At 38.6% G+C, this 15,719-nt stretch overlaps 2 protein-coding genes across 2 annotated transcripts; both read right to left on the bottom strand.

Annotated features, from left to right (window-relative positions):
- Window positions 1-857: 857 nt before the first annotated feature.
- Window positions 858-1,488, bottom strand: LOC125754626 (39S ribosomal protein L33, mitochondrial-like). Its single transcript, XM_049107410.1, has 2 exons — window positions 1,327-1,488; window positions 858-1,157 (listed from the first exon to the last, which is right to left on the bottom strand). The coding sequence occupies exons 1-2, from the start codon at window positions 1,472-1,474 to the stop codon at window positions 1,108-1,110; spliced, it is 198 nt and encodes a 65-aa protein (XP_048963367.1). The 5' UTR covers window positions 1,475-1,488; the 3' UTR covers window positions 858-1,107.
- A 13,462-nt stretch (window positions 1,489-14,950) lies between these two features.
- LOC112673192 (ATP synthase subunit e, mitochondrial-like) lies at window positions 14,951-15,272 on the bottom strand. The gene has a single exon (XM_035712298.2). It carries the CDS (start codon window positions 15,270-15,272, stop codon window positions 15,057-15,059), a length of 216 nt encoding a protein of 71 aa, XP_035568191.1. The 3' UTR covers window positions 14,951-15,056.
- Between the last annotated feature and the right edge of the window lie 447 nt (window positions 15,273-15,719).

The raw sequence follows: 15,719 nt of genomic DNA, 5'->3' as shown, positions 1-15,719 counted from the left end.
TCATCCATATATTTGTTAAATTCTTCTTTAATTTCCTGTTGACCTAATCATTCTTTAGAAGAATACTTTCTGAACTCCATGTATCTTTGGTCCTTCCAAATATATTCTTATTCTTGACTTCAAGTTTCATAGTGTTGTGGTCTGAAAATATGCATGGTATAATCTCATTCTTTTTGTATGGTATGATAACTGATTTGTGACCCAGTGTGTGATTACTCTGGAGAATGTTTTGTGTACATCCAATAGAATGCATATTTTCCTACATTAGGATGAAATACTCTGGATAAATCTCTTAAGTCCATCTGATCCAGTGTGTCATTCAAAGCCCTTTTTGTTGATCTTCTGCTTAGATTATCTGTCCATTTCTGTGATTGAGGTGTTAAAGTCCCTTATTATTAATGTATTATTACCACTGAGTTTCTTTAAGTTTGTAATTAGTTGGTTTATATATTTGGCTGCTCTTAAGTTAGGGGCACAAATATTTACAATTGTTAGATTTTCTTCTTGGATAGAACCCTTTATTATGACATAATTTCCTTCTTCATGTCTTATTACAGTGTTTGACTTAAAATCTATCTGATATAAGGATGGCTACTCCAGCTTTCTTTTGATGTGCATTAAGCATGATAAATAGTTCTCCAACCCCTCATTTTCAGTCTGGAGTTGTGTTTGGGTCTGAAGAGAATCTCTTGTAACCAGCATATCAATGAGTCTTCCTTTTATATCCAATTTGATACCCAGTGTCTTTTGATTGTAGCTTTTAGTCCATTTACATTCAGAGTTGTTACTGAAAGATATGAATTTAGTGCCATTGTACAACCTGTTAAATCACTGTTCCTGTAGATTGTTCTTTTTTAATTTTAATATTTTTTATTAAGGGCTATAAAAATATCCAGAAAGATAAATAAATGTGATGCAATGATATATGTTCTAATATGAAGAACTTTCTTTCAGTACATTGTTTCTCTTCACAATGGCCTTCAAATCACAGGAGGCAGTGATTCCATGCTATTTCCTCTTCTTTTATTACACACTGCAGAATTTCTGAATCAGTATCTCGTCCTTAGTCTTCTCATTTATAAATCAAGTTCATTTTCAATCCATTGTTTAGAGGGAGCGTATTTTCTTCTGTTCCACAAAGAGGGCTTTTGTTTTCACTGTAAGAGAAAAATGAGTTGTAGCAGAGAACTAAAAACATCACCATTTCTAAATAAAAATACCTATCAGACTACAAGTACTCTCCTTTTTCTTATTTTACTATTCCTCTGACACGGGGATGGAGCAGATTTGCAAACTCAGTTGCTCAATCCCAGAGGCCAGAGAAACCAATTGGGTCATAATATAAGAACGTGAGTTTCTCCCATAGTCGGCTTCTCTTAGTGTTGAAGGAGTAACCTGTTCCAGCTTGGCTCAGCATTTTCACCAGAATGGTTTTTGACTTGCTCTTGGCAAAGGTGACCGCGGACAGGAACATGGTGACAACACCCCCCAGATTGTTCGGTTTTCATCGTTGTTACTTTTGGGCTCTCTCTCCACTCAAAGGTTCCCCTTTAATATATTTTTTTGCAGAGCTATTTTATTGTTAACAAATTACTTTAGTTTTTCTTCATCCTATAAACTCATCTTTCCTTCAATTCTGGATGACATCTTTGCTGGATAGAGTATTTGTGGATGCATATTTTCCCATTTAGCAAGTTGAATATGTCATGATAGTCCTTTCTGGCCTACCAGGTCTCTGTGGACAGGTCTGCTGCCAGCCTTATGTGTTTAACCTTGTAGTTTAAGGATCTGTTGTCCTGCACTGCTTTCAGGATTTTCTCTTTATGTTTGTAATTTGAAAGCTTCACTATAATACGTCAAGTTATTTATCTATTTTTGTTGATTTTGATGGGTATTCTCTGTGCCTCCAGGATTTGAATGCTTGTTTCCTTCCCCAGATTAGGGAAATATTCAGCTATAATTTGTTCAGCTAAACCTTCTGCCATTTTCTCCTGCTCCTCATCTTCTGGGACCACAGTAATACTGATATTATCTTGCTTTAGGGAATCACAGAGTTTCCTCAGTCTACTTTTGTGATCTAATATATTTCCTTCCCTTTGCTTTTCAGCTTCATTATTTTATATAATTTTATCTTCTATATCACTGATGTAGTCATTTGCTTCCTTTATTCTTGTTTTTATTGCCTTTACCTGGGGCTGAATTTCAGTAATAGCATTTTTAATTTCAGCCAACTAGGTTTTAGCTCTTTTGTCTCTACAGTAAAGGATTCTCTAGTGTTTTCTATGCTTTTTTTCAAGCCCAGCTTGTATTTTTATAATTGTTGTTTTCAATTTAATTCAGACATCCTACTTATATCTGTATTGATTATTTCCCTGGTAGTGAGTACTACCTCCTATTCTTTCTTTTGGATTGAATTTCTCTGTCCTGTCATTTTGTTCAGAAAAGATGAAAAAGGGTTAAAAAAACAACAGAAACAAAAACAACAATAAGTACAACAGAACCCCCCCAAAACTTAGATCCTGCCTGTGCTTTGGTCTGCTTGTTAAGAAACTAGGTTCCAGGATTCCTGGGTGGCTCAGCAGTTGAGCACCTGCCTTTGGCCCAGGGTGTGATTCTGAGGTCCTGGGATTGGGTCCCACATTGGGCTGCCTGCATGGGGCCTGCTTCTCCCTCTTCCTGTGTTTCTGCCTCTCTCTCTCTCTCTCTCTCTCTCTGTTTCTCATGGATAAATAAACAAAATATTTTTTTTAAAAAAAGAAACTAGGTTCCAAAATAAGAAGGAAATAAAGATATGTATGTATGAGTATATAAACTTATATTTATATAGCACATATATACACACATATATAATAAAATATAATTAAAGGAAAAATATATATAGTATATATAAAAATTAAAAAGTAATAAAAATGATTTAAAAATAAAGTTACTGAACAAATAATACTAACTGCTAAAGAATAAAAGCATCAAGAATGTTACATACTGTTTCCCCAAGAGCCGAAGCTTTGCAGCCCTCTATGCTCAGTAAACTTGGCAAGAGTGAGTTATTTGTGTTGGTATTCTGTGGGAGGGGACTTTTGTGCTGATTCTTAGGTGGTCTTGCCCTAGTGCAAATGCACCTCCAGTGTGCTGAGAGGCAGGGCTTGGTGTAAGCTCTTTGGACTTGGCCAGGTGGCTCTGTTTTGCTCCCTGAATGCTCTCAGCACTGATAGGCAGGATGAATATGGCCGTGCCCTTCTCTCTACCCCTAGAGCTGAAAATTTGCATCCTCCTTCAGTGAGCCCTCACAGAAAAGCAGTCAGTCACTCTTGTCTCCCTGGTTTCTGTCAGAACTCTGTGTCCACTCAGCCTGTGATCATGTGACTGAGCTTCAAAACTCCAAATTATATGGACTCCTGGGGTGTGGATCTGCACTGTTCCTAGGAGGGGAGTTTTGCCAAGCATCTGCCTTTTGCTGGGCCCCTGCCAGGAAAGAAGTTGCATGACTGTGCAGCAGTGCGAAGTTTGTGGCAACACAGGCACAAAGCTGGCACCTAGACTGCTGTGTTGGATACTAACTCTTTATTGGATATGTCATTTGCACATATCTTCTCCCATGACATAGGTTGACTTTTAATTTTTTTATTGTTTCCTTCACCATGCAGAAGCTTTTCATTTTGAAGTAGTCCCAATAGTTTATTTTTGCTTTTGTTTCCCTTAACTAAGGAGACATATCTAGAATGAAATTGCTGTAGCTGATGTCAAAGAGATTACTGCCTGTGTTCTCCTCTATGATTTTGATAGTTTCATGTCTCACGTTTAGGTATTTAATCCATTTTGAATTTATTTTTGTGTATGGTGTAAGAAATTGGTTTAGTTTTATTCTTTTCCAAATTGTCCAGTTTTCCCAAGACCACTTGTTGAAAGGACATTTTTCCCCCATTGGATAGTCTTTTCTGCTTTTTTAAAGATTTATTTGTTTTAGAAAGACATAAAGCAGGGCAGAGGGAGAGAATCTTTCGCACAGACTCCCTGCTGTGTGGGTAACCCCTTGTGGGACTAGATAACATGACCTATGAGATTATGACCTGAGCCACAAACAAGAGTCAGACGTTTTAGCCCACAGAGCCATGCAGGTGCCCTTTTCCTGCTTTGTCAAACATTAATTGTCCATATAATTGTAGGTGTATTTCTGGCTTTCTAATACACCCTACGGTCCCAAACCCATACACCCTCCTCTCCACCCTGCCTTCAGACAAAACTTGGTATATGGTATTATATTTAAAAGACACCTTTTTCAGCTTGTCTTTACCACCCAAGAGCCAAGACCTTTTCGTCTTTGAATGGATGGACCCCGAGAAAGGCATCAATGGCCAGTTCACCTGGACTCAACTACCACAAGGATTCAGTAATTCACCGACCATCTTTGATGAGGCCTTACACGAAGACTTGGGTGAGTTCCGTTCGGAGCACACTCATTTGACCTTATTGCAATATGTAGATGATATCCTGTTGGCAGCGGAGGACCAGGACACATGCCTGCGAGGCACCAAGCACTTGCTCCAGACCATAGTGGCTCTAGGATACTGGGCCTCAGCTAAAAAAACCCAGATCTGCAGAACATAGGTGAGCTACCTAGGGTACAAATTAAAGGATGGACAAACATGGTTGATGGATGCACAGAAGGAAACCGTCCTGAGGATCCCACAGCCACAAACCGTTTGCTAGGTACGTGAATTCCTGGGGTCAGCAGGGTTCTGTCGATTATGGATTCCGGGTTTGCTGAGATGGCCAGATCCCTCTATGAGGCCACCAGGCACCACCAAAATTTTGAATGGACAGAGGCCATAAACAAAGCCTTTAATGACCTTAAACAGGCCTTGCTCTGCCCTGCCTCTCAGGTTGCCTGACCTAACCAAGCCCTTCTACCTGTATGTGGACAAGAAAGACAGGGTGGCAAAAGGGGTCCTTGTCCAGTACCTAGGTCCCTGGAAGAGACCCATAGCCTATCTCTCCAAAAAGCTGGACACGGTGGCTGCTAGATGGCCCCCATGCTTAAAAATTATTGCCACGGTGGCCACTATGGTCAAGGACGCAGAAAAGCTGGCGATGGGGCAAGAACTGCAGGTTAGCACCCCACATGCTATTGAAGGGGTACTCAAACAGCCCCCAGACCGCTGGATCAGCAATGCCCGTCTGACCCATTATCAGAGCCTACTGCTAAACCCCACCAGAATTTTATTCAAACCACCAACAACCCTGAATCCAGCAACGCTACTCTCTAACCCAGACTGGGAACCCCCTCTGCATGACTGTCAAGAAATTTTGGCACAGGTGCACAGAATCAGAGCTGATCTCCAGGACCAGCCACTGCCAAATGCTGACGTCACCTGGTACACAGACGGCAGTAGTTTTGTCCGAGAAGGAATCAGATAGGTGGGGGCAGCCATAACCATGGAAACGGAGACTAGCTGGGCAGAGCCATTGGCAGCCAGAACATCGGCTCAACGGGCAGAACTGATCACACTGGCCAAAGCACTAACCATGGGAGAAGGTAAACGAATAAACATTTACACCGACAGCAGATACGCCTTTGCCACCGCTCATATCCACGGAGCCCTTTACACAGAGAGAGAGGGCTTCTGACAGCAGAAGGAAAGACTATTAAAAACAAAACAGATATCCTTGAACTCCTGAGGGCCCTCTGGCTGCCCAAGGCACTAGCTATCATCCATTGTCCGGGACACAGAAAGGCAGATACACCAGTAGCCAGGGGAAACTGGCTAGCCGATTGAAAAGCAAAGGAGGTGGCCCTTTCGGTGACCCAAGTCTTAACAACCATGCTACCTGATCCAGGGGCACTGACCCTGCCGGACACCCCCAACTATACTGTATACTATATGCTGACTTACACTAGATCAAACGCTTGCCTATGACCCAATGCTTGCGTGGCTGGTGGAGGGCCACAGACTCCAGCATCATCCTGCCAGAGGAACTAGGATGATGAATCCTATCCAAAATGCATTGGAGTACTCATATGGGAACAAGAAAGATGGAAGACCTCATACGACATGCAAAGATCACTATTAAAGACTCTCAAGCAAAGATCGAGCAGATTGTGACAAGCTGCCATGCATGCCAATTAACTAATGCCACTGCCCATGGATCTAACCCGGGTACCCAGCTCCGGTGGAACCACCCAGGAGCCTACTGGGAAGTGGACTTCACTGAAGTAAAACCTAGAAAATACGGATACAGGTATTTACTAGTGTTTGTAGATACTTTTTCAGGATGGACAGAGGCATTTCCCACCAAACATGAAACCGCACAGACTGTGACCAAGAAACTGCTGGAAGACATCTTACCAAGGTATGGTTTTCCTGTTAAGATTGGATCAGACAATGGACCAGGATTTGTCTGTAAGGTAACACAGGGAGTGGCACTAGTACTTGGGGGCAGATTGGAAATTGCATTGTGCATATAGGCCTCAAAGCTCAGGACAGGTAGAAAGGATGAACAGAACATTAAAGGAGACCTTAACTAAATTAGCCCTGGAAACTGGCAGGGACTGGGTGACTCTCCTCCCCTTCACCCTATATAGGGTACGAAACTCCCCATATAAGATGGGACTTACCCCTACGAGATCATGTTCAGTATTCCTCCACCTATTATCCCCAATTTAAAACCTGAGGTGCTTGCTGAATTTGATGATCACCAACTCCTTTTCTCCCTCCAAATGTTACAACGAACCCATGAACAGGTGTGGCCTAAGCTGAGGGCCCTCTACGAGACTGGGCCACGGCCTGACTCCCATCGATATCGACCAGGCGATTGGGTGTACGTGTGGAGACACCAACAGCAGATGCTCTAACCTTGCTGGAAAAGACCCTACATTGTGATCCTGACTACACCCACTGCTCTCAAGGTTGACGGAATAACTCCCTGGGTCCACTACACCCACGTCCAGCCAGCTGATCCACATGCCGTCCTCAAGGACTTTGTTCCAGTATGGAAGAGTCAGCCCGACAAGGACAATCCCCTAAAGCTAAGGCTGTGTCACTCCCACTTACCCCGCTAATATTACTTGCACTGTATCCCCTTGTGGCTAAGACCAACCCTCACCAAGCCCAATCTTACCTGATCTTATTGGCTCTGCTATGACATCTGGCTTCCCTTCTATGAGGGAATCGTGATATTGGGTCAGTACAATACAACCTCTGACCCTAATACCTGTAGATGGCATCAAAGGACTCAAGGATTCACTTTACAATCAGTGTCAGGCCAGGGACTCTGTATAGGCACTCCCTCACCCCAATATCAGTCCCTATGTAATGATACAAGATCAATATCTAGCCTAGACTGCCATCTACCTCCTCAAGACAGTTGGTGGGCATGTTCTACCGGCCTTACCCCCTGTTTTTATGGTCAGATTCTAAATCAGACAAAGGGCTTCTGTGTGCCGGTTCAACTACTCCCTAGAATCATCTACCATTTAGATGAGCAGGTACTTCAGTGATGGACCCGGGTACCCACAGGCGAAATAAACGAGAACCTATCTCTGCTGTCACCATCGCCACCCTACTAGGAATTGGTTTAGCTGGCACAGGAACAGGTATTGCCTCACTAGCCACCCAGGCTTCCCACTACAGTAGCCTTAGGGCTGCCATTGATATAGACCTAGAGAGCATAGAGGCTTCCATTACCCACCTCCAAGAATCCCTAACATCTTTATCTGAAATGGTGCTCCAAAACAGGAGGGGGTTAGATCTAGTTTTTCTACAACAAGAAGGAGTCTGTGCTGCCCTAAATGAAGAATGCTGTTTCTACACTGACCACTCAGGGATAGTCTGGGAATCTATGGCAAAAGTCAGAGAAGGTTTGGCTAGACGTAAACAGGAGCGAGAACAGCAACAAGGTTGGTTCAAATCCTGGTTCAATCATTCCCACTGGCTCACTCTGAGACCAGCCTGGACCCATGATTGGGTCCTTACTTAGGTTCCTCTGAGAGGGGGAAATGTGGAGGCTGAGAAAATTAAGGCCATTCCACCTCAAGTTTAGCATTAGCACAAGTACAGCCATCTCAGGCCCCTGTGAATAAGAGCCGAACTTTAAAGGAAAAAACGCAGAATGCCCTTGACAAAGAGTCCCATATCAGAATGAAAACAGAGCTCAGAACACCCTTGACAGAGACAGAAAATCCCATATTGGAATGAAAACAAATTTTAAGAAACTCCCCCACTCTTTCCCCCCCATTGGAATGAAAAAATTCTTCCACCCCTTCTGAAAATCCCCTAGACCAGCCCATAAAAATCCAGCTGTAACCCACATCAGGGTCCAAGTCCCTGCTCCGCTGTGTGGGGTATACTTTGACCCAAGCTCGAGCTTGTTAATAATAAACCCTTGTGTTCTTGCATTGGTGTCGGCTCCTTGGTGGTTTCTCTGATTCGAAATCTTGGGAACAACAGTATGTTCCCTCTAAACCTACTTTGTTGAGGTTTTTATGATGAATGGATGTTGTACTTTGTCACATGATTCTTTGTGCATCTATTTATGTATGATGGTCATATGGTTTTCATCCTTTCTGTTATCGTTGCTATATATCATGATGACTGATTTGTGAATATGGAACCATCCTTGCATCTCAGGAATAAATCCCACTTGATTATGGCTGAATTAATTTTTAAATTACTACTGTATTCAGTTTGCTAATATTTTGTTGAAGATTTTTGCACCTATGTTTATCAGAGATTTTGGTCTGTAGTTCTCTTCTTTTGTTGTTGGCTTTATCTGGTTTTGGTATCAGGGTACTGCTGGTCTTATAGAATATTTGAAAGTCTTTCTTTCTTTCTTTCTTTCTTTCTTTCTTTCTTTCTTTCTTTCTTTCTTTCTTTCTTTCTTTCTTTCTTCTTTTCTTTCTTCTTCTTTCTCTTCCTCTTCCTCTTCTTTTGGAATAGTTTGTAAAGAATGGTATTTTATCTTCTTTAAATTATTGGTAGAATTTCCCTATGAAACTATGTGTTTCTGGAATTTCTTTTGTTGGGAGTTTTGTGATTACAGATTCCATTTCTTTTCTGGTAATCAGTCTGTTCAAGTTTTCTGTTTCTTTCTGTTTCAGTTTTGGTAGGTTATATAATTTATCCATTTCTACTAAGTTGTCCAATTTGTTGACATAATTGTTTATAATATATCTTATGATTGTTTCTATTTCTGTAGTGTTAGTTGTTATTTCTCCTCCTTCATTTGTGTATTTGTTTATTTGAGTCCTTCCTTTTTTTGGGGGATGAATCTGGATAAAGGTTTATCAATTCTGTAGATCTTTTCAAAGAACCATCTCTGAGTTTCATTTATCTGTGCTACTGTGTTTTTAGTTTCTATATAATTTATTTCTGCTTTAGTCTTTAGTAGTTCCTTCCTTCTGCTAGCTTTCCATTTTCTTTGTTCTTTTTCCAGCACCTTTTGGTGTAAGGTTAAGTTGTTTCTTTGAGATTTTTCTTGCCTTGTGAGATAGGATTGCATTACTATACACTTCCCTCTTTGAATTGCTTTTGCTGCATCCCAAGGATTTTGAGCTGATGTTTTAGTTTGTTTTTTATAATATTAGTTATTCTATTCTATTCTATTCTATTCTATTCTAATGTATTCTATTCTAGTTTTATGTGTGCTACGTGTGGTGTGTGTGTTGTTTCAGTGTTGTTATTTGTTTTTGTGGTGTTAATTGTGTGTGGCGTGTGTGTGGTATATGCTGCATGCATGGAATTTGTGTGCTGTGTGTTACATTTTGGAGTGTGTGCGTGGTGTTTGTGTGTACATGTGGTTTGTGTGTTTTTTTTTTATTTTATTTATTTTATTTTATTTTATTTTTTTTCTTTAGCATTTATTGGTTTGTGTGTTATATACATTCTTTGTGTGTTTTGTTTGGTGTGTGCACTGTTTGCATACCATATTGTGGAGTGTGTGAGGTATGTGTGTATTGTGTGTGTGGTATATATGCACTTTCTATGTATTTATTGTGTGGTTTGTGGTATATTTGTGGTGTATATGTACTGTGAGTTCTATATATGTGGTTTACATGTGTTATGTATGCAGTGTGTGGCTAGTATAGCTGTCTTTTATGTATGTTTTATAAATTGTGTGTTTGAATGTTGTTGGGATGATGTGTGTGTTTTTGTAGTATATATTTGGTGTGTGTTTTGGATATGTGGTGCGTATGTGATGTGTGGGTGCTTTGTGTGTGCAGTATGGATAGTATATGTGTATATTATATATGTGTGAAGGGTATGGGATAAATTTCTGTGTATGTATGCACTCTGTGTGTGTGGTGTATGGTGTATATTAGGTGTGTGTCGATATAATGTGTTTGTGTGATGTATGTGTGATTTGTGGATTATGTTTTTATTTTATTTCATTTTATTTTGTTAAATTTATATTTTAATTCCATTGTCATTAACATATAGTGCTATATTAGTTTCAGGTGTACAATATTGTGATTCAACAATTATCCAGTGCTCATCATGATAAGCGTAATCTTTAATCCCCATCACATATTTCACCCAGCCCCCACCCACCTACAGTATGTTCTCTTGTTCAGCTTCTTCTCTTCAATTAAGAATCTGTTTTGTGGTTTATATCTCTTTTATTTTCCTTTTCTCATTTGTTTTATTAATTAAATTCCACATATGAATGAAATATATGTTATTTGTCTTTCAGTGGCTGATTAGTCTGCTTAGCATTATACTCTCTACTTCCATCCATGTTGTTGCAAATGGCAAGAATTCATTGTATTTATGGCTGAATATATATATATTATATATATATTATATATATATTGCAAAGTGAATTTGATTTAACAAATCAAATGTGATTTAAACAGATATAAACAGATAAATGAAACTCAGACAAATTTCAGAAATTGAATTATATATATAAAATCATATATATATATATATATATATATATATATATATATATCCTACATATATATCCTACATCTTCTTTTTCCATTCATCAATCGATGGACACTTGGGCTGCTTCCATAATTGGGCTATTGTAAATAATGTAAATTTGTAATCAGTGCTGCTACAAACAAGGTTGCACGTATACCTTTGTGTATTTTGTTGGTAGGTACTGAGTAGTGTGATTATTGGATCATAAGATAGCTCTACTTAAATAATTTGAGTAAACTCCATACTGTCTTCAACAGTGGTTTCATCAGTTTGCATTCTCAACAACAATGCATGAGGGTTCCTTTTTCTCCACATCCTTCCCAACATCTGTTGTTTCTTATGTTGATTTTAGCCATCTGACAGGTGTGAGCTGATATCTCATTGTAGTTTTATTTTACATTTCCCTGATGATGAGTGATGCTGAGCATCTTTTCATGTGTCTTTTGGCCATCTGGATGTCTTCTTTCTTTATTTTTTTTTTTTTGGATGTCTTCTTTAGAGAGGTGTCTGTTCATGTCCTTTGTCCATTTTAAAATTAGATTATTTGTTTTTGGGTATTGAATTATATCAATTGTTTCTATAATTTGGATAAAATAACTTATCAAATATGTAATTTACAAATATCTTCTTCTATTCCATAGGTTGAATTTAAGTTTTGTTTATTGTTTCCTTCACTGTTCAGAAACACTTTGCTTTGATGTAGTCCCAATAGTTTATTTTTGCTTTTATTTCCCTTGCTTCAGGAGAGGTGTCTACAACAATGTCGCTACAGCTGATGCCAGAGAAATTACTGTCTATGTTCTCTCCCAGCATTTTTATGGTTTCAGGCCTTACATCTAGGTCTTTGATCCACGTTGAATTATTTTTGTGTATGGCTAAGAACGTGGTCCAGTTTCATTCTTTTGCATGTAGCTGACCAGATATGACCAGATTTCCCAGCATAATTTATTGAAGAGACTTTCTCTCATTCTTTCCTCCTTTTTTGAAGATTATCACCATATAATTGTGGATTTATTTCTAGGTTTTCTATTCTGTTCCAGTGATCTATGTATCTATTTCTGTGCCAGTACCATATTGTTTGGTTACTACATCTTTATAGTATAACTTGGATTCTGGTATTGTGATACCTCTAGTATTGTGGGTTTTTTGTTTGTTGTTGTTTTTTAAGACTGCTTTGGTTATTCAAAGTCTTTTATGGTTCCATACACATTTTAGGATTCTTTGTTCTATCTCTGTGGAAAATGCTATTGATATTTTGACAGGGATTGAATTAAACCTGTAGATTGCCTAAGGTAATATGGGAACTTTAATAATATTTGTTCTTCCAATCCATGTGCATGGGATATCTTTCCATTTCCTTAAGTCATCTTTAATTTCTTTCTTCAGTATTTTATGGTTTTCAAAGTACAGTTGTTTCACCTCTTTGGCTAGGTTTATTCTAGGTATTTTATTATTTTGGTGCAATTGTAAATGGTATTATCCTTTTTAATTTCTCTTCTTGTTGCTTCATTTTTAGTATGTACAAATGTAATGGATTTCTCTGTATTGATTTTGTATTGTAAGATTTTTCTGAATTCACTCATCAGTTCTAGTAGTTTTGTTTTGTTTTGGTGGAGTCTTCAGGGTTTTCTATACATAGTATCATGTCACTTGCAAATAGTGGAAGTTTTACTTCTTCCTTACCTATTTGGATGCCTTTTATTTCTTTTTGTTTTCAGATTGCTGTGGGTAGGACATAGGTACACTATGTTGAATGAAAGTCATGATAGTGAACCTCCTTGCCTTGTTGCTGAACTTACAGGAAAAGTTCTTTGTTTTTCCCATTGAGTATGGTATTAACTGTGGGCTTTTTCATGTAAAGCCTGAATTATGTTGAAGTATGTTCCCCTCTAAATTTATTTTGTTGATTTTTTTTACTATAAATTGATGTTGTAATTTGTTATATCCTTCTGCATCTATTGAAAAGATTATATGGGTTTCATTCTTTGTCTTATTGATGTGGCATATCACATTGATTTGTGAACATTCAACTACTTTTGACAGGAATAAATCCCACTTCATGTGGTGAATATTATTTTTTAAAGTATTGTTATTTTTCCCTATTTTGTTGACAATTTTTGCATTTATGTTCATCAGAGATGTTGGCCTGAATTTCTCTTTTTTGGTTATGTCTTTATTGGTTTTGGTATCAGGGTAATACTGACCTCACGAATGAATTTGGACATTTTCTTTCCTCTTCTATGTTTTGGAATAGTTTGAGAAATTTAGATGTTAACTCTTCTTTAAATGTTGGTAAAATTCATGTGCATAGCCATCTGGTCCTGGAGTTTTCTTTGTTGGGAATTTTGTTATTACTCATTCACTTTCCTTGCTGGTTAATGATCTCTAAAATTTTTCTATTTCTTTATGTTTCAGTTTTGGTAGGTTTTTATAAAAAAATATTTATTTATTCATGAGAGACACAGAGAGAGGCAGAGACATAGGCAGAGGGAGAAGCAGGCTCCCTGCAGGGAGCCTGATCCAGAACTCAATCCCAGGACCCTGGGATCATGACCTGAACCAAAGGCAGATGATCAACCACTGAGCCAGGTGCCTAGTAGTTTATTTGGTTGTAAAAAATTATTCATTTCTAAGGTTAGGTTATTTATTTGAGACTTCCCTTGTTTCTTGAGGTATGCTTGTATTGCTATAAACTTCCTTCTTAGAACCATTTTTGGTGCATCCCAATATTTTGGATCTTTGTGTTTTCATGTTCTTTTGCTGATTTGTTTCTGATTTGCTCTTTGATTCCTTAATTGATCTATTCATTGTCTAGGAACATGTTCTTTAACCTCCATGTATTTGCCCTTTTTCCATATCATTATTTTCTAGTTTCATAGTGTTGTCATAAAAATGTATGGTATCATTTCCGTCTTTTTTAACATGTTAAGATATGTTTTTTGGTCTCATGTGTGTTCTATTCTGGATAATGTCTCATGTGCACTTGAAAAGAATGTATTTTTATGTTTTAGGATGCAATGATCTGAATATGTCTGTTAGATCTATCTGGCCTATTGTGTCATTCAAAGCCACTGTTTCCTTGTTGATTTTCTGTTTAGGTGATCTTTCCATCAATGTATGGGAGGGACGTTAAGGTCCTCTACTGTTATTGTATTGGTATAGAGTAGCTCCCTTACATTTGTTATTTGCAGTTTTATGTATTTGAGTGTTCTCATGTTGGGTGCATAAATATTTACAATTGGTTAAACCTTCTTGTTAGATTCCCCCTTTATTATTATGTAGTGTCCTTCTTTGTCTCTTGTTATAGACTTTGTTTTAATGTCTTTTTATTGTCCAATATAAATATTGCTACCCTGGCTTTCTTTTGATGTCCATTTGCATGAGAAACATTTCTCCATCCCCTCACTTTCAATCTTTACATGCCTTTGGGTCTGAAATGAGTCTCTTGTAGGCAGCATATAGATGGATTTTTTCTTTTTCTTTTTAAAAAGATTTTACTTATTTATTTAGGAAAGACACAGAGACACAGGCAGTAGGAGAAGCAGGCTCCCTGTGGGGCGTCTGATGTGAGACTCGATCACAGGACCCCGGGATCACACCCTGAGCCGAAGGCAGATGCTCAACCACTGAGCTACCCAGGAGTCCCTGGATTTTTTTTCTTTTAAAGATTTTATTTATTCATTTATTAGAGAGAGAACAAGTGGGTGGAGGGACAGAGTGAGAGAGAAGCAGACTCCTCACTGAGCAAGGAGCCAGATATGGGGGCTCGATCTCAGGACTCTGGAATCAAGACCTGAGCTGAAAGCAGACACTTAACCAACTGAGCCACCCAAGTGCCCTGGATTTTTTTTTTATCTACTTCATCACCTTATGTCTGGATATGATTTGGAATGTTTCTTCCATGTATGTTCAAAGTAATTATTGATAGGTATGTATTCAGTACCATTTCGTTACTTGTTTTGTGGTTGTTTTTGTAGTTTCTCTGGTACTTTCTTACCTTCTCTTTCTTGTGGTTTTATGGTGTTATTTAGTGATGTACTTGAATTCCTTGTCTTTATTCTTTGCATATATATTGCTGGGGATTTTTTCCCACAAAACACAGAAAGCTTTATTCATCCACAGAGAAAGGCCGGCTCATGTTATTATGCTGCCATCTTGGGCTTTTGCCAGTTCTCTCTCAATTTGTTTCTGTTCATCCTGCTTCTCTTTCTCTTCAGCTGCTATCTTCCTTTCCTCTTCTGCCTGAGGTTTTAGGTAACTGTAGCATTTGGCTCCATTGGCCACACCAAGGAACAGGACAGAGTAGCATTTGAACTTGATGAGCAAACAGACCTGCATGAGTGATACCATCTTGTCCATTGCTATTACTGGTCTTTGTTTTGCGATTACTGTTAGGTTTGTAGATAATATCTTCATATTAGCAGTCTATATTAAGTATTGTCACAAGTTTGAACCCACTATTTAATACTCTCTCTGCCAAATTTTAGTTATATGGTCCCATAATTTACATACTTTTATTTTACAAATGACGTTTTTTTGTGAATTGAAGTTTTTCAGTTATACTTATTTTTCAGACTTTCACTTATGGTCTTTCAGCTATGTCTCTCGCACTGGAAAGTAGCGGCCTTATTAAGAAGAAGTACTGTAGTGCTCTGCCATGTAGTTTCCTCTGTTCACCAGAACCTGGCACTTCAGATGTGTCTCCTATATGTAATGCATGTGCCCTGCTGTGGTGGTGATCCACTTTTTCCTTCAGCGCATCATCTGCAATGGCTCTCTTCACCAGTTGTGGGCAGT

This window comes from Canis lupus, chromosome X (assembly GCF_003254725.2).
Source record: "Canis lupus dingo isolate Sandy chromosome X, ASM325472v2, whole genome shotgun sequence".
Taxonomy (NCBI): Eukaryota; Metazoa; Chordata; class Mammalia; order Carnivora; family Canidae; genus Canis; species Canis lupus.
Note: the sequence above shows the minus strand (reverse complement) of the source record. Positions and strands in the feature narration are given on the sequence as shown.